General features: G+C 47.6%; 1 protein-coding gene and 1 pseudogene across 4 annotated transcripts in view; one reads left to right on the forward strand and one right to left on the reverse strand.

The window, feature by feature from the left end:
* The window catches only part of LOC149340391 (uncharacterized), a 37,678-nt gene extending 30,615 nt beyond the window's left edge, over nt 1-7,063 (forward strand). For all 4 annotated transcript variants that reach the window (XM_089549152.1, XM_089549151.1, XM_089549154.1 and 1 more), the window contains exon 6: nt 6,820-7,063. In XM_089549152.1, the coding sequence (XP_089405278.1) occupies nt 6,820-6,989 (170 nt within the window). In that variant the 3' untranslated portion in view covers nt 6,990-7,063. The remainder of the gene's footprint in view (nt 1-6,819) is intronic.
* A 1,959-nt stretch (nt 7,064-9,022) lies between these two features.
* LOC149340392 (uncharacterized) lies at nt 9,023-11,785 on the reverse strand (annotated as a pseudogene).
* Between the last annotated feature and the right edge of the window lie 14,081 nt (nt 11,786-25,866).

Genomic DNA, 25,866 nt, shown 5'->3' on the forward strand with positions numbered 1-25,866 from the left:
CTTCTCTGAGGTGAAATGCTTGGAAAATGGGTCTTTGTCCCCATTTTGTCAAGATGAAAAACAAATTTGCCATGGTGCTATTCGGCCAAAGCTGTCATTGTGCCATTGAAACAAATTATCGCTATCGTCAGCCACCTGATTTCGTTGCAAGTAAACTGCTTGCCCCAGCACAGTTTTCCCAGACGCTTATCACTGTTTACTCCAAAGTGGAGATTATGTAGCGAATTCGAATAGAGTGGCGGAAAAATTGTGAAATGCAGTTTTCTCAGCAATGAATGTCATTTGGTGCTGGACAAACATCAGCGTAGCCACAAAGCACCATAGAATTGAGTTTCACGTATAACAGAAATTGGGTGGAGTCCTCAGTGTTCCTTTTGTGCTAGATCAGTGCCTCTTCTATTTTTTCATGTTAGCCGCATCGCTCGCTTCGTAGTGGGAGCCTTTTGGATGCCTCAGTTCCATAGAGTTTCTTACTATTACCTAGAGGGAAAGCTGGCGGCGCTGCACTTCAGCCACCATGGACGCCCAAAGCATCATGGGGCGGTGAGCTACTTGTTGCGGCACAGTCGTAGTTTTTCGGGAACACGGAGTGGCACTACTGAGATGTTTCATTCCGAAAACGCTGTTTGTATGTGCGCAGACGACTTTCGCGCAAACGCAGTGTGCAAAAAACATAGTAGTAAAAACGCATAGACACACGACGCCAATAAAAGGTTTCACTTTTCTGAAATGCTATTAAAAAACTTCTTAAAGTATCTAAGTAACAACATTTCTTTTTAAAACATATTTACTTTTAAAAATGCGTTTGTTAATTACGAAATATTAGTTGTTATAGTGTTCATTACTTGGCCAATAGGAGAGCGAGTCGTCTCTTATTTTGGGCAAACTTTGCTCTTAAATGCTTTTCTGCTCGTTTGTTGCAATCATTAGACAAGATATTGAATGTTAGGATGTTTGTAGTTATCAAAAAGCTTAATTTTTCTATTATTTTTTGGCCAAAAGTTGCAGTTCCGCAACAAGTAGCTCACCGCCCCATGATGCTTTGAGCGCCCATGGTGGCCGAAGTGGTCTCGAGGGGTCGCCATGCAAACTCCCATAGACGGGCTGCCAGCTTTCCCTCTAGGTAGTAATAGTAAGAAACTCTATGCTCAGTTCAGTTAGTTGCTGTGATGCGGTGCCAGCCAGATGGAGTGACCCTTGGATCGTCAGAATGTACTGATCTCTGAGGCTGCATGGAGCCTCTTGCGGCTGCTTCATTTCATCCGTGTTCCACCGTGTGTCGCCACCAAGACTGCACTCTCCCCCACAGCAGTGAAGCAGGTGCGAAGGCTGGCTGATGGGGGAGAGCAGGAAAGGAGGCTAGGAGAGGGGCCCTGATTTGTTGGGTGGGCACTGAAAAAATAGAGGGGGCACCCCGGCTAGATACTTGGCATATTTTTTACTTTTACCTCTTTGAAATTCTCCCATTTTGCTTTTTATGTAACATTTCAGCAGGCATAATAATTACACTGAGAAGAAACGAGATACCAAAAAAATTCCCCTTTTTAGCACCTGATAGCTAGCGTTTACTAAGCTTTCTGAAAATGGTGGTTCAATGGGAGTCTGGTGCTTCAAATGCATTTTGATTCAAAGCCAGTCATGTGCATTCTCATGTCACTATATATATATTTATGGAGCGCATCAGCACTGATGCCATGTTGGTGAATAATTTCTTCTGATGAAGATAGTTGTGCTGGTTGTTAATGTTCCAGGAACTTTACTGCCAAATTATTCATTGGCCTGAGGACCTTCAAGTCCTTGTAAGATGCATCTTGGTAACATGCTCATCCTGCGTTGGTGGAAAAAACAGTGTAACATGGTGTAGTATTCTTTCACCAGTGATGCCACAATGAGTCTACTACAGTCATTGAGTGCAGTGAGTGTGCGAAGTTTTGTTCATGTGCATTCATCGTCATCATCATCAGTCTGACTACTCCCACTGCAGGGCAGAGGCTTCTCCCATGTCTCTCCAATTAACCATGTCCTCTGCCAGTTGCGGCCACCATATTCCTGCAAACTTCTTAATCTCATCCGCCCACCTAACTTTCTGTCACCTCTTGCTATGCTTGCCTTCTCTTGGAATCCACTCCTTTACCCTTAAGGACCAGCGGTTATCTTGCCTTCGCATCACATGCCTTGCCCAAGCCCACGTCTTCCTCTTGATTTCGACTATGATGTCATTAAGCCCCGTTTGTTCCCTCACCCACTCCGCCCGCGTCCGATCTTCATATTCATTAGGAGTTGTAAAAGCTGCTGCTCTAAATCATAACATTGGGCCTTGAAAGTAGCTCCTGTTTTCTTTCGCAGTTGTAGCCTAGCTTTGTATGGGTTCGTACTTTGTCAACCTATTTGCTTCTGTCGTTTTGTCTGCATTCCCTGGGCAGCGTTGTTTTGTCTGCGTTCCCCGGGCAGCGTTCTGTGCTGTCTCTATGAGGGTGCAGCTCGATCTTGATCGCTGGAGAGAATCGGCAGTAACTTCCACTGCAAAGATCACACTAAAACAATTTGTATTTTATTCAGCTCTCAAATTGTGCAGAAATCTTGAGCATCTAGAAGTTTTTGTGTGCGTGCACGCGCGCGCAAAACCTTGAAGCAGTCAAGTATGGGATGTGCTTCCAAAGGCTCTTACTCTTTTTGCCCTGGGCTTTGCACACTAAGAACCTATGTGGTAGGTTCTGGTTGACAACATTTGGGAGTACAGTGGAACCTCGATTATACGTCCCCCGGTCATGCGACGACCCGCATTTTACGACGAATTTGTGCGGTCCCGGCAAAACCCCCATAGAGACAATGCATTAAAAACCTCGGTTATACGACGCAAATTTTAGAAGGACCCCGCATCGTACGACGGCTGGCTCGTACCGTCCGTCAAAAAAGGTCGTCAGCAAACGCAGGCCGGGATGTACCGTATTTTCGCGATTCTAAGCACCCCCCCCTATTTTCGGAAAAAAATTTCTGAAAAAAAAAACTTTGCATGCGAATCTAAGCACCCCCGTTTTTGCGTGGAAGAGAGCGTTGCCGAGGCCGCGAAGTGCACTTGCTCTCTTTTTCGTCGAGCCTGTGCAGTCGGAGTCCCAAGGAGGCGCGGCCTGCGTGTTGTTGTTGCGACTGAGAGAAGGATGAAAAGGAAAGCGCACGGGCCCGCCTACTGGCGTGAGCCAAGCCACCACCGCTGCCGAGGAGAGTTAAAAGATCAGAGGAAAGATAAAGAGAAAAGATAAGACGCGCGTCCCAGCAACAGATGATGCGTCCGCAGGAGCCGACGCTGATGGAAAAACAGATAAGCGGGCGAGGCCGCGCTCGCCGGCGCTTAGCTTGCGCGCGCGACGATGTTGGCGACCTACTGCCGGACGTGGCAGCCCTTGAAAGAAAGTTGATGCGCCGAGGTTGGGCAAAGGTGCAAAAAAGAAATTACCGATTTTTTTAAAACGGTAATAAAGATTTTTTTGCAAATCTGTTTCAAACAAATGCTGGGTTTTGTCTTTTTTTAATCTGATTGGCGTACTTGCCGCGGGCTTGAAGCCGGTCAACAGTTTTCGGCGCAAGGCCGAGCGCCACTGGCCGCATTCTTTGATTTTCGATTATACGACACCCGGATTATACGACGGTTTCGCGCGGTCCCCTGAACGTCGTATAATCGAGGTTCCACTGTACTTTCAAAGTCCTTCAATACTTTTACTGGTCATGAAGCGTCGTAAGTTTGATATGGGGACATAAGCTGTCGCTATGGATGTCACTTACCAGGCATGAGCGCTTTCTGGCGCCCATTGCAGCTGAGACTTGTTTGTGACATTTTTCAGGCATGATTACATGAGAGTATTTTGTGTGGAATAGATGTTTCATAAGACTTAGCAGAAAAATCAAAGCTTAGCGAGGACTTTTGGCAACAACAAGTGGACACTATTTCTTCTGTGTGATATGGTGGTGGCATGAAAAGATATATCTTCCGTCTTTCATTAGCACATGACAAGCTTTTGCCTGCTGAGTATCATATGTCCGGGTTCAACTTGAAGCGGCAGTGTTCACACCCAAATACTGCGCCCGACAGTTGCACTGCAACTCTTTCGCCTGCGCAGCCTTTATACAATGAGAAGGGGATGCACTCCGGAAAATAGCGTAAAAGTGAAGCTGTAATCAGAAAGCTACAGGTTAAAATTCTGCTCCAGTTTGGCAATACAATGTATGACTGTGCACACAACCAGTATAGAAGTATCTGGCCAAACTCCGTGCAGCGCGTATAGCCTGTTGTGAATGTATATGTTACCGTTCTTATCTCTAAACACAGGCATTTTTGAAGTGTTGTGTGTGGCAGAATGTGACTAATCACTGCACGACACCTCTTGAGTAATGCGACTAAAATTTGTATTCTGTATATTGTGTAGGCAATGATATAAGTGCAGCATTTCACGGATGCTTGGAAAAGGAAATTAGGAACTAACCTGAGGTACTTGAACATTTATGCAATAGCTCGCACTGTTTAGCTTGGCCATTTTGGTAGTCACTAAAATGACTGCAATGAACAAATTGCCTTGAGCAGTTTATTTTCGTCTCATACGAATCACCGCATCATATTGCAAGCTACATATCAAGGCTGCATGCATGTCAAATGCCAATAACTGATTTGTTTTATGGTACAAGGTTATTTGACCAAACAGATGCAAGTTTGTAATACGAAAATGTTGGTCCTAGCCTTTCTGCAATGCCTCCAGGCGTTTTGCACCACACTCGCTTTTCCTGAGGGTAACCCCCTGGTAACATCTCATTACATTTCTGAACCTAGCACTCTCGTTCTCTGCTTCTTAATTTTTATGTCGTCATTGAATCTCCATTTTAAAATGCTGCCTACTGCATTTGTATGAACAGCTTAACGCTGTCACATAGCTATTGTCTTGTTATCAGTTTTGTTGACTTAATTCTTGTTGCCGTTTGATGTGGTATTGTGCTCTGCTCATGCGAGTCATATGTGCAACAATGTTTAGCCTGTTCTGTGAAGGACAGGCATGCACTGTGACAAAAAATCGTGTTTCTCATTGCTTCTTCTTCGTGCTACCCCTCTATGCATGGAATTTTGTGCAGCCCCTTCATTTGCAACACATTTGCAGCAGGAGCTTCGTAGAAAAGGTTTTGTTCAAGCTCAGTGCAGTGTTCACTGCCTTGTTGTCAACCGAGAGCTCTCAGCAATGTTTTGCATGTTTCCGTTATGTTATCGGCTGATGTCTCCACTTTGGGTTAGACAAGTATTCCAGGAGGCCGTCTATTAGGCTTGGTCCGGCTCCAGCTTTGGTATCTGAAGTTGTGACACAACAATGGTACCTTCCACAACCCATTCAATGACGTGAACAATGTCACTTATGTCTAAGCGTTTTCCATGAATGCGAGCATGCAGGGGGACACGTGAAAACCCTAGTTTCCTGCAGCAATATAGCCTGCTTCTGCTTTTCACACTGTTCGGTGTCCTTGGGAAGGAGAATGACACCTTTTTCTGCGTTCCTCTATAGCCGGAACAGCTGTCTGTTATACAGCAAGTGTTCGGCATACTTCACGGCGCTCATAGCATACCAGCTGTAACACAAGGAAATAACATTAGTGTATCGTCTTTGTATCCGACTGCCACGATCACACAGTGACAACAGCAGTCACTGTAGCTACTGTCTGCTTGGTGCACTTGGGCAACGCCTACCGTCGCTGCATGGTCACCCCTAGCAGGGTACAAAGCTCTCATGTAGCTTACGGCAAAGTTTCTGGACCAGTAAGGGTATAGAAGTACTTTGGTAGGCATTTGGCAAGCAAAGTGGCCCCTTCACAAGTCTCGACACATTGGGGATGAGGTTCTCGGTTTGTATCCGGGCAACGCAGCCTCTTCAATGATCTCTGCAGCGACATTATTTTTCTAGTCAGTGTAGCACTTTTTTTCGTTCACTTTTTGGTAGATTCTATAGTTATTGTAAACAGCCGGATCCCTACACAGTGATGAATATTTTTCTGATAAAGATTTTGTTTTCTAAGCCCTGCGCGGAAGTGGCACCTGAAGAATAAGGCTGGGGGGAATCCCTAATCCGAGTCCTTGCCTTGTGTGTCTATGTGCGCTCACTTCTTTGGAAGATGTCATCCAAATGTTCTGGGTATTTTCAGTCCACATATTAGCAACTGTCAAGGACCAGTGCATGAATTCCAATGTCTGTGAGATGCTGCCTTCCTGCAGTGGCATTTAAAAAAAAAAGCAGTGAGAAGAAAGAAGAAAATTTATTTCCTCCTAAATATTTGAAAAACTTTACTGGTTTCATCTAGTGTGAAAGCAACTAACCAAAGATGTGGAGCTATCTGTTATCACATATTTAAAGAAAACCTCTTTTTAGTGACCAGCCATATGCCAGCTTCTTGCACTTTGGTGCTAGCTGATGAATCTCCAGCTTCAAATGTGAATTAGTTGAAAAGAAAGGTTGAAAGAGGGTAGCAGGTAGAAATTAGGTGATAAGTAGTAGAAATGGGCTGGTGGCACTGAGACTTGAGTGAATATAAATGATTAAAAATAATTACATCATTCTAATCTCTGTTCCAGAAAGTGTGCTGTTAGTGTAGCTGTGCCTCTTTTTTCCGTGTAACTAGAATAAACAGCTTGGTGCAAGTTAGCTTTCTTCCTGCGCGAACTCCGTAGTCAGCACCTGTGTTTTTTTTTTAGCTTGTCGCTGCATTGTTTTGTGTACTGTGGGGATTAGGAGCTACTTGTGGTTGGCACCATGGAATGATCATGCAATTCTTGCTTTCACATTCACTATGCAGAGATCCTGGACGAGCAGAAGCAGCTTCGGCACAGCATTGAGGAGTCGAATCGGCGCAGGTACGAGCTCCTCCTTAGGCAGACGCGACTCCAGGAGCGTGCCACTGAGGCTCTCGTCCAGATCGCAGCGGCCATAAAGTCATGTGTTAAAGCACCATTGTCATCACCATAGCCTCGCTGGACGAGGCCTTGTTCCCAGCATCTCAGACCAACTTTGAATTAAATAAACATGAAGTGTTGAAGCAAGGTTGCTGTGTTTGTGTTAAGGAAACTGTCTCACCTGCAGGCTCCAGTTTTTTACGAGGTTGCATTCTAAATATCTTTGACTCTGAAAATACCTATGACTGCTTTGCAGAGTGTTACCTCAAGTTGGCAGAATTGGGCTCTTATGTGTGAATCTCATATTGCAACATTGTTCCAGGTGTTTCGCCCATGGTACTTTTCTTTGATGTGCACCATTTTCTTCGATGATGGGTTTGTTTTTCAACAATTGAGAAGCGAGGAAAAACAGGAAAATGAGTGATCTGCTTGTATTGTTGTTCAAACAATACAAGGGTGCCTTCATGCCTGCATATCTGTTTAGAGATGCAGTGAAGCTGAGCATTGAAACTCCTTAGAAGATACTAGACTAAGGGTTATGAAACATTTTTGCATCAAGGAACCCAAACAGCCGATATGTGGCATAGAACCCTCCCCTGTTAGACATCTTTGATATTTGATATTTTTTATTCGATATTTCGATTTGATATTTTTTGGCCATACCATGAGTCACCTCTGTAACCTTTCGGTATGGATAGTGAAGGCGCTGATAGCGCTGGTGACGTGAACGAGTGTCATTTCCACCTTTGTACGTGTATGACCCATAGCGCACATTGGTTTTAATGTTTAACGACATTGTCTCTCTGCAGGTACAGAGCTAAATGACATAACATGATTTTTGATTTGTATATTGTTAATGTTATTTCCGAGCAGTCCTCAGCACTCTGTATTAGGATTGCAGTTGTCAGCTGTTGCTTAACCTCCGTGGAACCATTTTCTGATGGTGTTGTTTTGGAACAAGTTACAGTGGTATGTTAGTGACCAGGTGCAAATACAATATGTGAGCCCATTTCTTTTAATGCATATTTTGCAATTTTTTATTGAGTTTCACTCTGAAAGAGGTATTCATTTGAGAAGTGTTGCACAGGTAACGGTTTTTTTTTCTTCCTTAGCCTGAATACTCAAGGAATTTGACTGCTGCCTGTGCTAGGTTAGTGTTTTGCTGTCAACGGGGAGTCTAGAAATTAGCAATAGATTTTGTTAATAACAGAAGAGGTTAGCCCTCCTAGCTTAACCTTGCTATTCCCACACTATTGGTGATGACTCGATCGTATGATAAGATGAAGCAAAGGGAAGATGTTGAAATGTTTACGAAGAGTTATCCTGGCTCGCCTTTCAAGGCGTTCGTTAAGGTAATCTGTTATGTGCATTGCTTGAATGATTCACATTGTACAGCTTGCATGGGTAAAAGTACATTTCCCGGAATAGTGTGTGCAAAGAATACATGCTTAAAAGTTAAATTTTGCGTTTTCGGTGACTATTCACAGGTGATGAGTGTACATTGTTTTTTTAGATGGGTCATTACATTTCACGCCACATGTTTTTGTAGTCGTACTTGTACTGTGCTTCCATCGCGCAGCCGACTGGTTTTACGACTGTTTACCGAATAGTATAGTTTCCATCAGTTATCCCTTATTCAAAATAAAGCACATATCTGGCAATTGGCATGTGAAGTGTACACCTTGTCGCATATTTGGACGATACGAATAGGCTCTGGTTTATGATCCACACAGTCTCATGTCTGCATAAGTCCACACAACACCCTGCCTACTGCTCATGTCTATTACTTGCTGTCAGTGGGACATCAGAATGCCAGAACTTTAATTAAAAATTCCTTTTCGAGGCGTTCTTTAATATAGCAATACAGCAGGTGGAATGTGAAAGACGAAAAAAAAAGGGAGATGTCCTCTTCCTGTGCCACTGCACGTTGCAGGTAAGGGTAGCGGTACAACATTTCATACCTCGCGCCTGACCACCACCACGTGTGTATTGAAGTATTATTTTACCCGCCAGCAAGTGGTGGTGCTACCACTGTTCAAGTAATATTCTGCTGTGGTTGTGGTACGCCAGATTCAAAACTACCGATATCAGCTTCATTTTTTCTTGTCAGACACGTCGAGGAACTGTCCAAAATGTGAAATGCATAGAGCCTCATGCATCCTTAAACGTGTATAAAAAAAAACACTTCTAGCAAACGCTCATTTTGCACTGTTGCAAAAGCAGTTTGAGTAACAGTTAGCAGAATATAACAGAACATTTTGGAGAGATGGATAAGAGCTTTTAGTGGGAGGCGTTGCTCCTGTTTGTCTATAATGAGCAGCACAGAGCAGCAGCCTCGATAAATATAATTTTTCACTGTCCTTTGTATGTGCGCATGCTCACTATAGAAGGAGGAAGAATATTTTTAAAAATTCAGCATAGACGCAAGACTGCGTGTGGGAATACGAAAAAATCATGGGTGCAAAATGTAGGCGCTTGATTGTGATTTGTGAGCTGAATTTATTTCAGGGGATGAGTTTTTTTTTTTTTTTTTTTTCAAAATATGACACCACCCACACACGCGCGCACATATGACACAACCCGGAACGCTGTACAACGAAGTTGCATCAATTCTGATACGAAAAGTCGGCGAAGGCATACAATGAAGGTGCATATGTCATCGGTTCGAATCCTTATCGCAAGCTAGCCTCCAACTTGATGAGCACATGTAAGCTGTATGTAGTGAAAAATCGTATGACACCACCCGGAACGGATCCCGGCCGCGGCGGTCGAATTTCGATCGATGCGAAGTTCTAGAGGCTTGTGTACTGCGATGTCAGTACACTTTGAAGAACCCTAGGTGGTCGAAATTTCCGGAGCCCTTCACTACGGCGTCTTTCATAGCCTGAGTGTCTTTGGGACGTTAAACCCTAATAAGCCACCCGGAACGCTGTCACAGCAGTTATGTCATAATTTCGGTACGAATGTTGCCGGGAAAATTGGTGCCACATGTTAGAATACCCTCTAGTGGCGCGGGCGGCGAGGCGCAGGCAAGCCATTTTCTAACAGACGCCACCAGATGGCACCATTGCAACTTTTCATAGGCACGGGAATTCGCGGAGTTTTGAAAAGTTCGTCTGTTATCTTGCGTTTTTCAGCTCATTTACTAATTAGAATCGCTCATTTATTCCTTCTTGCTGTTCTCCACCTGTTAGCTACAATGACTAGCCTTGTTGAGGATTAAAAGGCGTGTCCGAAAGCCACGTAATTAAGCAAGGATACTCGCGTCGTCGGCTAAACTCCAACTTGCAGTGATTTTCTGGCGCGAAACGCCATCGCAGAGTGCCAAGCGGTCAGCATCACATGCTGAGCAAATTATTTGCACGACCATTACTGCGGTTTAAAGATCAAAACCCGAAAGCAAACCACACGAAAATCTTTCCCAGCCCAAATGGTTTATGGAACAATTTCCAGATGGTTCCAGTTGGAACCAACTGGGTTCCAGTTGGTTCCAGTTGGAACCAACTGGAAATTGTTTCATAAACCAGTTGAGCTGGGAAAGATTTTCACCTGGGAATGCCATATAGAGTGCGTACCCACCGCCATTTATTGTTCACACACTTTCAGAAGTAAACCGTTTAAGCTAAATTTTATGCTGCATTCTGAGCTCATATATGGTTTAGAGAAGTCAATGCTCTTGTAAATATGAACTATTTACCGCTATGACGTGAGTTTTGGTGGTGTTGTTGATTTAGTTATAATTATAAAATTGACGTCACAGCTATCTACACATGAAAAAGAATATGAAGTTTTTATTTGCAACTGACTTCAGTGCAGAAATGATAAGAAAAAATCTTGCTAGCGAAAATCCACAACTTCCCTGCCATTGACTTGTTCAGCACTTACTCAATTTAAGGTACTTTGACGCGGTATATGCGGTAGCGCAAAACGGGACAAGGGACGCACACAACACAGACGCCTGCTGCCTGCTGTCGCTGGCTCCATTAATGCTCCTCGTGAAGAAATGCAGACGAGTAGTTAGGTAAAATGCAGTTCTTTCTGCAGCTATGGCTTGAGCGTGCTCAGGGCATCCAAGCTCGGTTTAATGCTTCTGCTTAACAAGGTCCAAAACATCAAGCACACTTTCAGAGTGCAGCTCTGAAAGGCTAAAGCATGTTGTGAATGACTCTTCGAGGTCAGCCACAAATTTAAACAGCTTGCTTGAAGGGTAAAGTAACCCACCATTGTCCTTTAAACGGACAAGCTCAGCCATGTTCAAATTGTCCGCTGCCTCCTTGGTGAGAAAAAAAAAAGGTTCAGACACCACAACCCGTTTTTAGAACGAACTTTCGCGCGACGTAACCAGCAGTGTAAAAGGTTAGCCTGCTGTCGCTTGATGCCACAACAACGGAAGAATGGTCAGGCACAGCTTTCGTGAGCAGTGCGTCGGCTACGTTCAAGTTTCCGGCATCGAGAAATCTGTCAATCAGTTTCTCTTGAATGCAGCATCTGCATTCAAGAGTGAACTTAGAACAGTGGGCCCGCAGTTTCCTCTTGACACAGAGTGCGCAAGGTTGCTGAAGCTGACACAGCTCACTGTAGCAATGAATTGCTGAGGCGTAGGATGAGTACTGCATCCCGATGACTGCCTGACGATGCCATAAAGATGTTCCACGGGGTCTTGGCTCACCCTGCTACATACTTGAAACTACTTCAACAGCGATAAGGTACTGCATAGTGTTACACGCAGTCCAGTTACTGCGGACTAACTTAGAAAGCCCCGCTGCCCATTTGTGTGGCGTTCCCACTGTGACAGAAACGACAGAAAAGAATTCAACTTCTCGGCTGATGCAGATGAGGCAATGCTTCAGCTGGAAAGCCTGATGTCATGACTTCAATAACACCATGAATGGTCCTGCAAGAGCAATTTTACGATGAGATGCATGTACAGCTAAGAACCATTCAAAGTGTTACGTTAATACAAGATTTAGCTAAACAACAAACAAAATGGCCGTGGTTTAATCATGGTTCAACCAAGGTAGATGAGCGATAGCTCGGTATTGCACGGTTTATAGTTTGTTTTTGGATTGTACTCGTTGAGACTTTTTAAACGATATTAGTTAGTGCTGTATCGCGAATTTGTTTCTAGTCTTAATTAACTAACGGGACTTAATTAGGACCTGCAATTAACGTAGTACAATCGTACTCGAAATAAGCTATCCATCGATATATGACTTGAAACTGCAGCATGAAGTTCAATATCGAATCACAAGTAACTTTTATTGGCAGCTAATTAAGATTTAAATTTGCCCAATGCAGTGATATTCAGCCGAAGCTACCTTACATATATTGGTGCGGCAAACAACAATGCTTTTGGCGCGCCCGGATAGCCGGTGCGGCAGCCTGGCGCAAAAAAGTGGGAATCAGTTCTTATATATCGCCATAGCTTCGTTAAATTCCCTGTCATTGGTGCAACATAGTTCCTGCTCACTGATATCACTACTTAACAGCAAGATACGAACGCTAAAGTGGAATTAACTGCGTTACAGTGCGCGCGCAAAGCGAGCTAAATCGCACACCGCATTGCCATGTCCTGCCAGCGTGCGCGCCGGGGGCTAGGAGCAGCAGCGCCCCTGCCGGCCGTCAGTGTCAACTCGCTTCACCCGAGCTGGCCTCAGCAGCAGCAGATCGCGCCACTTAGGGTGCCTCGATGCCAGCGCCGCTTTTCAGGGTGGAGATATAGTGCCTAGAATATACTGGCTAGTGTGACGACCGCCCGCGCTGCGCTATGGGAGAGGGTGGCGCCGTTTGCAATGAATGCCCACCGACGGCGACAGAGGACGCTGCTTGTCGGGAGGGTGCTGCCGCAGCAGACGACGCGGCCAGCGCGCCTTTCTTGTTTCGGAAGGCAGCAAGCGGTTCGTCTACACGTGCGTGATTTAACCTGCTTGTGCACGTCTTTTTCTGTTCAGCGAGGTACAGCGTTTGTTGTTCTGCGCAGGTCCTCGCACATGCGAGCCATTCCGTACTCCTAGCAGTTTCGTTCGGATTGCATCGGGGTTCTGTGCGAGCGTTGTGTGCGATCGTGTATCCGTGCGTGTGTGTTCACTGTGTCGTTCAGCATGTCGTTCACCGTGTCGTTTACACTGTTGTCAATTCATGGAGTCAGTCCCGGATTGTTGTTTTCCTTTGCCTGTCTATAAACGCCACAGAAAGATGTCGAAGCCAAAGCGGCAGGGCAAGGAAAAGACTTGCTTTGTGCCGCTGTGCAAAAGTGGTTACCGCTCGAACAAAGAGCGCGTTTCTATGTTTACTGCACCATCTACGGCTTTCAGAATGGGAGAAAAACATCAAAAGGAAAGACAGAAGATTGACGCCAACTGCTGTGGTTTACGAGAAACATTTTGAGAGCACCTGTAACGAGCGCACGTTCAGTGTCACCGTAAACGGAGTGAGCTCCACCGCGATAAACCTCGTTTGAAACCCGACGCCGTGCCTACAATATTTACGGATTATCCGAAACACCTTGTGCCTTAAGTGCCAGCGAAGAGAAAAAATAGAAATTTGTGCGAGCAAGAGCCTCCAGCAAATTTAAGCGCCAGGGGCGGGCCCCGTCGGAAGCCTCCGAGTTGTGTTTAGCTGTTGAGAGTGCCGAAGCGGTGGACGCGGAAGGATCTGGTGCCGACAACGGAGCTCCTGTGATTGAAAAGTGCTCCACACGTTTTGGTCGTGAAGCAGCCAGCAAGCGCCGGTGGATCGCAAAATGATGGTGCACAGAGACCGTCAATTACCAAAAGTTGCTTAAACTGAAAAAGTTGCTTCAACAGCGCCGCTGCCAGTAAATGCTCCCAGTCACCATGCAATTCTGCCATTTCCCGGCGTTTGTTGTTCCTTGAGCCCCGCCGCGGTGGCTCAGTGGTTATGGCGCTCGGCTGCTGACCCGAAGAACGCGGGTTCGATCCCGGCCGTGGCGGCTGAATTTCGATGCAGGCGAAATTCTAGAGGCCCGTGTGCTGTGCGATGTCAGTGCACGTTAAAGAACCCCAGGTGGTCGAAATTTCTGGAGCCCTTCACTACGGCGTCCCTCAGAGCCTCAGTTTATTTATTCTTTATTTCAAGTTACCCTCTTGGCCCATAGGGCATTACAGAGGGAGAGTGATGCAGTGAAAAAAAAAAACCAATGCAACATACGTAACAAACAGTTCCAAAGAATGTAACAGACAAAAAAAATTAACAGAGGCTAATGTTATGGCATAGTATTTCGGGAAAGCGAGATAAATAATAAAAAACGACATATACAAAAAGACAGGCAAAAGTGAATACAGGCGTGAACAGTGGATTATCCCCGGGGCTCGGGGGGTAACAATCTCTAAAACTAAACAGAAAGCACTGACATTGTAAGAAAAACATAGCTAATGAGTGGCAACACTCGTTAATGTTGGTCGCTAAGAATGGAGAAGAAAGTAGATAACAATATAACACACAACAATACAACTGAAAACTTTCAAACTAAAGGAGGGAGTTAGAACAAAAAAAAAAACTTCTATGCTTTGTAATGTAAGCATAAGTTTTTCCTGAAAACTTCGACACTGTTTGTAAGCACTAACGCGGCAGGCAGACGATTCCACTCTGTTGCTGTTTTAGGAATGAATGAATACTGATAGGATGTAGTGCGGAAGTGGGGGATACCTACTTTGCACGGATTATCGATGCGCGACGATACATATGCGGGTGATGTGATCAGTGCATTTTTTAGAATTGGATTGGTGTGGTAAATTCTGAAGAAAAGGCACAAACGGGAAATTTTCCTGCGCAGCGACAAGGGTGCTAATGATAAGGTTTCCTTCATGACTGTTACGCTTGATAAACGACCATAGTCACCGAGAATAAAACGTGCTTCGGGACGTTAAATCCCATTAAACCAAACCAAACCAAACCTTATAAATAAAAACGAGTGTTGCGCAACTTTGTTGCCTGCGTTGTTCACATACACAAGATATGAATAAAACTTTACTTGTCAGCAAACCTAGAATACACAGAGAGAACGCATAAATGCAAGCCAATATAACTGCAGCATTTCAAGTTGTTTTTGTATCAAAAAAGAGACCATTATGCAATCGTCGCTAGAATACAAATCCCGTGTTTCCTTTGTGAGCACGGATGTTTGAAGCTCAGTTGCGCGCCGAACTTCGTTCAAGCTTTCGCAAAATACAACCGTTAAATACTTCGCCTCTTGTCAAATACTCAAAATGAACCCTGAAACTTGTAGTCAGATGCATCCGTGACAGCTGAAAGCTGTGGTCTGTTACACCTTAATGAAAGTAAAAATTGAGCAGGCCCCTTGCAGCAGTTGCAGAGCGAGCGCGGTAGGAGCGCGGCGGCCCGCACCCACCGGCTCTGCAGCGCTCCTCGCGGCGGCCGCCGGCATTCATTGCTCCCGGTGCCACCCGGGAGGCCGCGGTCGACACACTAGCCAGTATTCTAGGCACTATAGTGGAGACACCCACTCCTTTCGGCGCCATCTTGGTTCTTTCGAATGCGCCGGGTGTGTTGCGGCGGCAGGTTAGCTATCGGTCAGAGACCAGGAGGCGGGCGTGTAAAGCCAATAGCACCGTGATGTAAATGTAAATTTTCTTCTCTGCCGTCTGGTTAGCAGTCTGCTTACATAAACAGTTCGTTTCCAAAGAGGGTGTGCGACACACGTCCCGTGTATCGCAACCTGAAGGTGGCAATATTTTCTTGCGTGGTTACCCCCTTTTTTATACACTTTTTTCACTCGTACGCTTCCCACAAACATCACTGGAATTATTATTACAATTTTTATTACACTTGGATGGAGTTTTGAGTTCGCAGCACTTGTAATAATAATTTTGTTATGAATTTCTAATCCTATTTGTGTAACTAGAAGAAAAATGAAATGTTGCATGAGTAGACCGACAGCAGTTCAAGTGCCTCTTGAAGAGGAAAAATGACTAAGAACATTTTCCAGCAATCAAACAAAATTTATTTACAATATTCATTGCTTGCCTTATTGTAGGCTCGTACCTGCCACAGTCTTGCTAGCGTAACACTCGGCTGGTTTCTCTGGAGTGTTAAGCCATCGTAGATATATGCGAAGCCGAGTGGAGACAAAGCGCTCCAGAAGTTTTCTAATCCCATCTTTGTGGAGACAACATGGGTTTTCTGGAAAGGTTATATGTTTTGCAATAATTTCTTTCAGTGTTTTCAAAGGCGTTCTCAGACGGGTTAGGTCTTCAGCTTCAGCGAAGGACTTGAAAGCACTCTCACACTGAAAGACAAAGTCCAGCACTTGTCTGCTGGCATAAATTAAATTTCTGCCACCTTGGACATATTCTTTTAGTTGAGTAAGGTGATGTTCCTGTCCAGGTTCTGTAGCCACTAGCATGGACATGCACACAGAGCAGTGTTCCACACTGCGGACAATTGGCATTAACAAGAAGCCTGCCAAGTGGGCAAGCACATCTTCCTCAAGAGAAGATACTTCCTCTAAGTCGAGATTGAAGTCTGTTCTCTCATCACTCTCTTCAGACTGGGTGATGCTTTGCACTTGTTTAATTTCTGCTGAAAGCAAATCAACAAGGTAGGTACTATCATCGATTTCATATCCTGACGTCTTCGGTACCTTGAGGAATTGACTAACCGACACTATTCTCAGTGCGTTTTTCAGATCATATGCACTCGGTACGGGACTCATCATTCGTACAACTGAGAACAGGTTCTCAAGGCAGTCTTGAGCAAGCCTTCCAGTCAGCACGAATGTGTACCTATGCTCGTTGATCAGAACAGCATGCAGTTTCATTATCACATCCGTTGACATCACGACGCCGGTCTGGCATGGCTTCCATACACCCTTGACGCCAATGTGGAGACCCCTGATCACATCAGAAGCAAGAGTCAGAGTTGAAATGGCTTGCTTGTATTTTGCTTCATGGAGATGGCTCAAAGCAACTACAGGATGGCGCGCTGTCATGAGCGTGTACCATTTGAAGATAAGGTCGAAAAACCATGCTGTCGTTTCTGCTTCAGGAGGAAGCTCTTTTTTTTCAATCCAGAACCGAATAGCTGGTGGTACTTCTCGAAAAAACTGCACGGCAATGCCAACTTTCATTTTCGTGAAGTGGCCATTTGATATGTGAACATCAGTAAGGTTCGAGGCCACCTGTAGCTGGGAATCTCGCTGCAGATCAATTACACGTTCAACATGCTGTACGGAAACATCGGCACTTGGTAATCCATGTTCGGATACAATGTCATCATTGAGGCGCATGACATCCTTACGCACAAGGTGTCCCCTTATGTTTTTTAGAACATGCGCAGGGTCTGGCATGAAGTGAAGTTCCTTTTGTTCATCACATGGGTGTGGTACACTGCACACAGTCACTGAATGTCGTGAACTGGAGAGATTCAAAGCCCGCCACATGGCACGGTTAGACGAACCCATATCACAGGTTACACACAACACACGCAGTGATATTTGTGTGCACAGATGAATCAAGTGGAACACGAAGTCTTTCAGTGTGTCTCCGGAAACATATGCCCCAGTAAAGTGGTAGGCGATCACTTGCTTCCATCGGGTGTTCATCCCACCCACCATAAACACAAGTGCATGGTTAGCAGGTTGGTCACTCTCTGGAAGTGTCGTTGTTCCAAGAAATGTGTCACTGCCACGGTCGAGTTCAAGTCCCTTCCTTATTTCCATTTCGTCCATAAAAAGAACACAGTCTTTTTCAATGTCTGCCATAGCCGCAACCTTTGTTTCCATGATGTCGAATATCTCTTTAAGGACACCAGGCTGAAATGAGAGATGTTGAAGACGCCTACAAAGAGTTCTTCTAGAGGGCAAAGGGTTTCCCTGCTCTAACAACACATCATAGCCCGTTGAGCCGCAGGCAAACTTAAGCTGGAGAGCCTTTTTTACAGTCTCGGCACTCCACACGCATCCCTTTCTGTTTCTTTTGTGCAAGGCAGACTTCTGGTCTTCATTGAGAAACTTCAGATTGGAAGTCAAAGCAGACATGTTGTCTTGAAGACGCTTTCTTTGTTTTGCCTCTTTCTTTAGTTTCTTTCTGGAACGTAACAGCCGCTCATTGAGTGCAGTATTCTTTTTTTGCAAGTCCTGCAACTTCTTAATCAACTTGCTTGGTTGCAGAGAAAAGATATCACTGGATTTTTTCACATTCTTGTTGTGCTCAGTAATGTCGGAGGAGTGATTACTTTCCTCACAATCCCCTTGTGAAAGAGGTGGACTTTGTTCGATGACAGGGGCTGTTGGCAGTGTCCGTGGACATGGAGGCTTTCTATGGCTGGGCCGAGCTGTAAAAATTAAAAATAAAAAAATCATGAAAATGCGACAAAAGTATTAGAGTGAGCTGGAAACTTCTCTGAAATGTAAATATCAGGTATACAAATGGCAACGTCCCTAACGATTTGTCCGCGCACAAAGAAAATGTTATTTTTAATGTCCATATAAAGTTTTACGAATTGGAAAAATAGCGCAATGAAAGACGACACAAGAGAAGGACAAACACGAGCGCTTTATTGCTTTTTGTTGCTTAACAAAGTTGCAGCTGCTATGCAGCAAATGCTTGAGCAGACTTCTGCATTAGCATGCTACGAAGAAACATTTCTTTCCGCAAAGAAGTATCAGATCTCTGCAATGAAGTTTCATCTCTCAAAGCATGCAATACCACACAGCGCATTTCATTTTGCCTCGATATGGTTGTGCTCCTGGGGAAGCTGACAAAACATAATATACTGATCATAAGTATCTATGTCCCTTATAGCCGGAGTCGCTTTGGAATGTTAAAGCCCATTACCAAACCAAACCATCTATGCATTGTCAAACATTTCTAAAAACAACCTAGCCGAAGCTTCAAAGCTTGTACGCAGTTTGTGCTGTCTCAGGACATATAAATTCATGGTGAAAAAAAAACAGCAACTTTGAGAAAAAAGCCTGCTAACAATTAGAGCAACAAATACTTGAAAACAAAATGAATATACGCTTGCACTGCTCAACTAGCTTGTAAGTCTTGTTAAACGTCTTTTGCTTGTTAAATATGCACATTACATGCTCAAAGAAGCCTTAAACGAGTGCAGTCGGGGGAAAAGAAAAGCAATAAATTTGCACACGAACCATGTACAGAATTGATAAGAGAAGAAAGGAAAAAGCACTTAAAATATGACTGCACCGTTTAGAAATTTCACGCGTCAAAAGCTAAAAAATATTCAGATTTACGTACGCCTGAAATCGAAGAGAGTAGGCAAGGCATTCCACTTGAGCAGCCGTCGTCCATCCTGACGATTCAATTCAAATTGATCCTGATCGAAGTGGAGCTGTAACAATGAAAAACCAACCACAGTATATCACTGAACGACGAGCCGACAAGCAGAATAGAATCGTAATGCACTTGGTTCACGCACACCCGTGTCGAACAAATAAACTACTAATGTCTTTACAAACGACCAAACGAACTCATCAAAGAAACAAGTTCTCAAGTTCCCCGACACTTCTAGCTAGAAAAAAAAGCTCGCCGTTGCAACAAGTCAAACCGATCACACCATACTGCCGCCTTATTAATACAAAAGGCACGCCAAGATTACATTCTGCTTCTTTATGAAAATGAATACAAAGGGACGCAATCTTAACGCTGTGTCACAAAATCATCTACCTTACCTCGCATATTTTCGTTGTGTCCGTCGGTGCCCAGTTGTCGCGTTTTACTTGCGCTGCCCATTTCTTCCTTCGTTCAGAGTTGCGGGGGAAACGAAATACCCGTTGCCCTTTCGCGCTCGATCCAGTGCACAGAGGGACACAACAGCCAGTCATGTTCTTTGAACAAGCAAACACTTCACAAGGCGGTACACAAAACGCGAGCTATCGCTCCACAACTCCACGAGGACAGTAAAACAGACCGCACGCACGCACGTCCGCTCAGGTCGACGGCCGGCGGGAAAGAACCAACATGGCGCCGAGAGGCGGCGCAGGGTAGTACAAAGGGTGTCCCCACCCTGAAAAGCGGCGCTGGCATCGAGGCACCCTAGCGCCACTAGAAAGTATCAGCCAGTGGCGAGTATGTGTAGACGAACGACATGCATATGATTGTCTGAAGTGGAGGTGGTGGTGGTGGTTGAAACATTTATTGCCAAGCAGTGCAGAGGGGGTAAACCCTGCCTCCCCTTACGTGGCACGAGGCAACCCTTAGGGGGTTGTCTTTAAAGGGCAAAGGACAGTGCTTGGAGGGCTCTCCACTTCAAGGCAGCGGGGCTGGCCAGGAGAGTCCCCCAATATGACTCCGCCGTGGTTGGGGATGGAGGGTGTGGGAAGGTGGGGCATGTGAGAAGTTATGAATAGTCTCTCGGTTTTCCGCAGAGCTTACTGGAGGAAAGGAACTGATCGGGGTAGCGGGCATGAAGGAGAATAGGGTAAGGGGCAGTACGGGTATGGAGTCGGCGCCAGTGGGAGGCCTGGGTTAGGGTTAGAGAGGGAGCCGGTGGTGCGTAAACGCGCCGGGTATTTCGGTAGTGGGCAAGGATATCTCTGAAGGTAAGCAGACGCTCCCGGGATGACGGAAGGGGTCCAACTACAGCCCGGAAAGTGAGACCTCGGGCGAGGGAGTGGACCTCCTCGTTACCCGGGAAGCCTGCGTGTGCGGGGGTCCAGATAAGGGTTACAGGGCGGGTGGGGTGCCAGAAGCGTAGAAGCCGAGCCGCGGTGCGGGATATCAAGCCTTTAGCGAAATTGGACAGGGCGGATTTTGAGTCGGAGAGAATTTTAGTGGCAGAGGTGGAGATGAGAGTGAGCGCAATGGCTGCTTCCTCTGCAATTTCTGATGAGTCTGTGGTGATAGTGTGACGTTCCCGCCTGTCGGGAGTCAGTCACAATGCAACACAGTTGTTTGTTGCCATCTACGGGTTCTGCTGAAGCGAGGAGAAGTGAGCCAACACACAACGCCTCCGAGTCAACCTAATTTATTCACACTCTCTGCCTGAAGGTGTAACTGGGAGTTCCGCTCACCGCTGTCTTGTATCAGGCGTCACGGTGCAGTCCGGCCAACAGGTGCCTCGCCCTCGGCTGCTCTGGCAGGGTGGCGCTCAGGCTGGTGGCGGTCCCACGTCTCGGCAACTATGACGGGTGGTGGCGTCAGGCTTCTTGGGCGTCTCAGCTGGCGGTACTCTGACGGGTTGTGGCGTCCGGCTTCTTGGGCGTCTCGGCTGGCGGTACTCTGACGGGTTGTGGCGTCCGGCTTCTTGGGCGTCTCAGTTGGCGGTTAGTTTGCAACGGATGCCCTCGGGTCCGGCCTCACCGACTACAGACCAGCGCGATCCGCTTCCGTCCACCTCGCCGTCTCTGCCCGTTCTCTCCTTTGTCTCTCCTGTCTCCAACGCCTCTCTGAGGATTCTCTTTCTTTCCTTCGGTGTCCTCCTCGCCCAACGATTTTTCGCCGTCGCTGCTCATGCAGCCGACCAAGGGCGCCCGCCGATTTTTCCACGAAGCCGCGAAGGCCGGCGGTCCCATTGGGGATGTGTCGAAGGGGATCAGGTGTCCCTCGGAGGGCGACGGTTCTCCTAAACCAGCGCCTCGCCTCCGCTGCTGGGAGCCCTCCTGGTGCTAACTTGCCGGCCTCCCTCGCCACCTCGAGCCATTAGTAAGGCCGTCGCGTTGCAAGACAATGCAGGCCAGTGGGCCCGCGTACTCCGGGAAACTCTTTTTGCCGCGAGCGTACCGGCCTACCCTCGGCGCCGCAGGGTGCCGGCCTCTTCGCGAACGCGGGTTCATGTTCAGCCGAAGACGCACTCCTCTCGAATTTGACATATTTATGAGGGGGTTACGGCTGTCCTCTCTCTTCTCGCATCGGAACCCGGGGTGGTCTCTTACAAGAACCCCGGCTTGGTCACGCGACCACGGCTTTCGAAAACTTGGCCTTCAACGGACAAAGCGAGTCTTCCTCTAGCAGCGGAACAGAGCAGCTGTCCGGGGAGACAGTCTATATTTTCCAAGGGCCTGGGGCCCTCTTTTCTTTTTGGTTTTAATAAAGACCCAACTCCCAGCCTTCTCCGAGTCCACAGCCTGTACCTCGCAACAAGGCCGTCTGCAGGCGTGCATGCGCGCACACACAAACGCACAAACGTGCCTGTCTCTGCGCCAAAGGGGGGGGGGGGGGGGGGAGTTGGGGACGCGCTGCAAAACGGGCCGCAGGGATGCGTGTGGTCGCGCTGGGCGCCCCGCGCGGCCTCTCCTCTTTAGCCCTCTGGCTATTTCGCACGTCTTTGTGCTGCGCCCGCTGCATTCCACACAACCGCCTTCGCTGACTGGGCAGGGCGATAATTTTGAGCCAGACACAGTGTCTCTGGTGTTAGTCGATGGAGAGAGTTCTTTTGGGCCATGCCTAGGCCTCCCGTACACAGTCCTTCACAACCCCCTCTTCTTATAAAGAAATTTTCTATGAAAATTTTGTGATCACCGCACTTTCACAACCAACAGTACGTCGCAAAGTTCGCAACTCAATCTTATGGCAGCAGTCATATTTCGAGCACAACAAAGCTGCCAAACATCGTCGTCGCGCACAAGCACTGGTTTCACAACACGGCAAAATTTGGGCGGACCCTCAGTCCCCCCAGACAGAGGAGTAAATTTCGCACGGCGGACAATTCCGCACTCTAAGTAAAACACGCAACCGCAGAAAAGTCATGAGCACAGTTCAATGGTCGTGGCAACTCCCAGACTTCCCTTAAGTCACACTAAGATCAGGAGGTGGTCCATGCAATTCGCTCACCCTCGGTTTCTTTCTCCATTGGCAGTTTCTGCAGTGTTCTGCAACATCTTGTCTCAGTCCATGCCAGAAATAGCCTTTGCTAACCGCCCGGCGGGTCTTTTGAAATCCTAAATGTCCTCCGCCTTCCATATCGTGGCATAACCTCACAACTTCACTCCTCATTAGCAAAGGGACAACCACTCGGTTTGAGGCACTGTGCGCTTTGTCTCTGAAACGCAGTAAACCACAAGAGTCCAAATGATACAATCTTGACTCTTTTCGTTCTGAGCACTCGTTTATCAATTTTCGCACAGACAAATCTTTCCTTTGCTCCTCGTACAGGCGGGTTTGCTCAATCACAGGGGGAACCTCGGTTAGCCTTGCGTCCGCCGCGCTGCTGAGCGCGTCTGAATGGCGATTGGTCTCCCTTGGCTCGCGAACTCCCTCTGCTTTGTCCGTGCATAGGCTCACTGCCGCTTCTGAACACCCTCGCTCGGCGCGGCTCTCAGTAGATGTTTTATCTAGCTCCTTGATACCTTCAGGGCTGTCCTCGCCTTCCTTCTTACGCTGCTTGGAGTGGTCCAAGCGCCCTGAAATGTGCCCGTGCGATATCTGTCGCAGACGACAAAAACGTGAGATGTTCCCTAGCCTGCCGCACGAGAAGCAGGCGATTGATTTGACGCGTCGATTCAATTCTAGCGCCTGCCCAGATGGAGGGCCCTCACGTATCCGAAGGACCTCTTCGAGCAGCTTCTCCAGCCGATCCAGACGTTCAACAAAATCACCCGTCTCCTCTCTGCTTTCTACAAGTCGGACCGTCGCGGTGCTCGTGCTCGTCACTTCCTCTAACTGCTCCTCTCTAGACGCTATCTCCACTGCCTCTTCGAATGTCTTGGGATCGTGTGACAGAGCAAATCTCCTTACCGGATCACGGAGCCCATTCAGAAAAATAGAGGCCAGCTGCTCCCTAAGGATTTCGCGCCTCGTTTCTCTCTTCGACGTGTCATCGCCATCAACGTCCTCAAAAGCCTCCGTTCCGAGCCTACGCAGCCGGCTCGCGAACGAGCGTACATTCTCACCAATGTTCTGCCTTGCTCTTAGAAACTTCTCAAACTTCCTGCACGCCGGCTCAGTATCATATCGTTTCAGCGCGAGCGCTTTAAACGATTTATACGAAGTCACGCCTGCCACCTCCTCATCCAACCATGCAAAGTCCAGAGCAGCCCCGACCATCTTACATCGCGCCATCCCGACTAACTGTTTCTCCTGCCATCCGCCCAGATTACCGACCTGCTCTAAAATTTGCAGAAAGTCCCTTATCTTGGGACCATTGTCACACCCCGTGAATGATGGAATCACAGCTCCCAACAGCATCTCATTTGCTCCTATCAACCCCTCGCGAAGACTCGGTGATTCCTGTAGCGACATGTTGGCCCCTTTCTCCTCAGGTACGAGGGTTAATGGTCTCGCACCAAAACTTCAGCAGAATCCCACCGCTGCCACCACTTGTGACGTTCCCGCCTGTCGGGGGTCAGTCACAATGCAACACAGTTGTTTGTTGCCATCTACGGGTTCTGCTGAAGCGAGGAGAAGTGAGCCAACACACAACGCCTCCGAGTCAACCTAATTTATTCACACTCTCTGCCTGAAGGTGTAACTGGGAGTTCCGCTCACCGCTGTCTTGTATCAGGCGTCGCGGTGCAGTCCGGCCAACAGGTGCCTCGCCCTCGGCTGCTCTGGCAGGGTGGCGCTCAGGCTGGTGGCGGTCCCACGTCTCGGCAACTATGACGGGTGGTGGCGTCAGGCTTCTTGGGCGTCTCAGCTGGCGGTACTCTGACGGGTTGTGGCGTCCGGCTTCTTGGGCGTCTCGGCTGGCGGTACTCTGACGGGTTGTGGCGTCCGGCTTCTTGGGCGTCTCGGCTGGCGGTCAGTTTGCAACGGATGCCCTCGGGTCCGGCCTCACCGACTACAGACCAGCGCGATCCGCTTCCGTCCACCTCGCCGTCTCTGCCCGTTCTCTCCTTTGTCTCTCCTGTCTCCAACGCCTCTCTGAGGATTCTCTTTCTTTCCTTCGGTGTCCTCCTCGCCCAACGATTTTTCGCCGTCGCTGCTCATGCAGCCGACCAAGGGCGCCCGCCGATTTTTCCACGAAGCCGCGAAGGCCGGCGGTCCCATTGGGGATGTGTCGAAGGGGATCAGGTGTCCCTCGGAGGGCGACGGTTCTCCTAAACCAGCGCCTCACCTCCGCTGCTGGGAGCCCTCTTTTCTTTTTGGTTAACTTCCCTTAATAAAGACCCAACTCCCAGCCTTCTCCGAGTCCACAGCCCGTACCTCGCAACAAGGCCGTCTGCAGGCGTGCATGCGCGCACACACAAACGCACAAACGTGCCTGTCTCTGCGCCAAAGGGGGGGGGGGGGGGGGGAGTTGGGGACGCGCTGCAAAACGGGCCGCAGGGATGCGTGTGGTCGCGCTGGGCGCCCCGCGCGGCCTCTCCTCTTTAGCCCTCTGGCTATTTCGCACGTCTTTGTGCTGCGCCCGCTGTATTCCACACAACCGCCTTCGCTGACGGGGCAGGGCGATAATTTTGAGCCAGACACAGTGTCTCTGGTGTTAGTCGATGGAGAGAGTTCTTTTGGGCCATGCCTAGGCCTCCCGTACACAGTCCTTCACAATAGAGCCTGATGCGAGTAATCGGGCCTGATTGTTAGCGACGGCGAGGACCATGCGAGAGTCCGACGAGTACGCTGCCACGTCCACATAGGCTAGAGAGAGAGACAGAGAGACTCTTTAATGAAATACAGAGAATTTAGCCGGCGTTTAAAAATCGCTGGCATGCTACTCTGCGTAGGGAGGGGAATTTGGGAGATAAAGACAGAAGGACAGCAGTGTGGAAGAGGTTAAAAAAACGAAGATAAAATGCGGCCATGAAATGGGTACTAAGGATGCAATGCTACCTCAGAACTGTCGCCGTAAAGCTTGTGCAGGGCTTTGGCGCGGGCTGCCCTGCGTTCTCCGTCGTGCTCCGGGTGCATGTTCTTAGGGATGAGATGGATGATGAGATGGGAGCGTAGGTCTGGGTGTAGGGGGGCCTCCTCGGTAGGATGGATGATCGGGGCGATGCCTAGCTGACAGAGCAGAGTGCGGCCTGCTGCGATACCCGACAGGCGAGTCAGCTGTGCTGTTAGAGTCGCTTCTGC

The sequence above is a fragment of the Amblyomma mixtum genome, chromosome 6, assembly GCF_055824585.1.
Source record: "Amblyomma mixtum isolate Tamu chromosome 6, ASM5582458v1, whole genome shotgun sequence".
Taxonomy (NCBI): Eukaryota; Metazoa; Arthropoda; class Arachnida; order Ixodida; family Ixodidae; genus Amblyomma; species Amblyomma mixtum.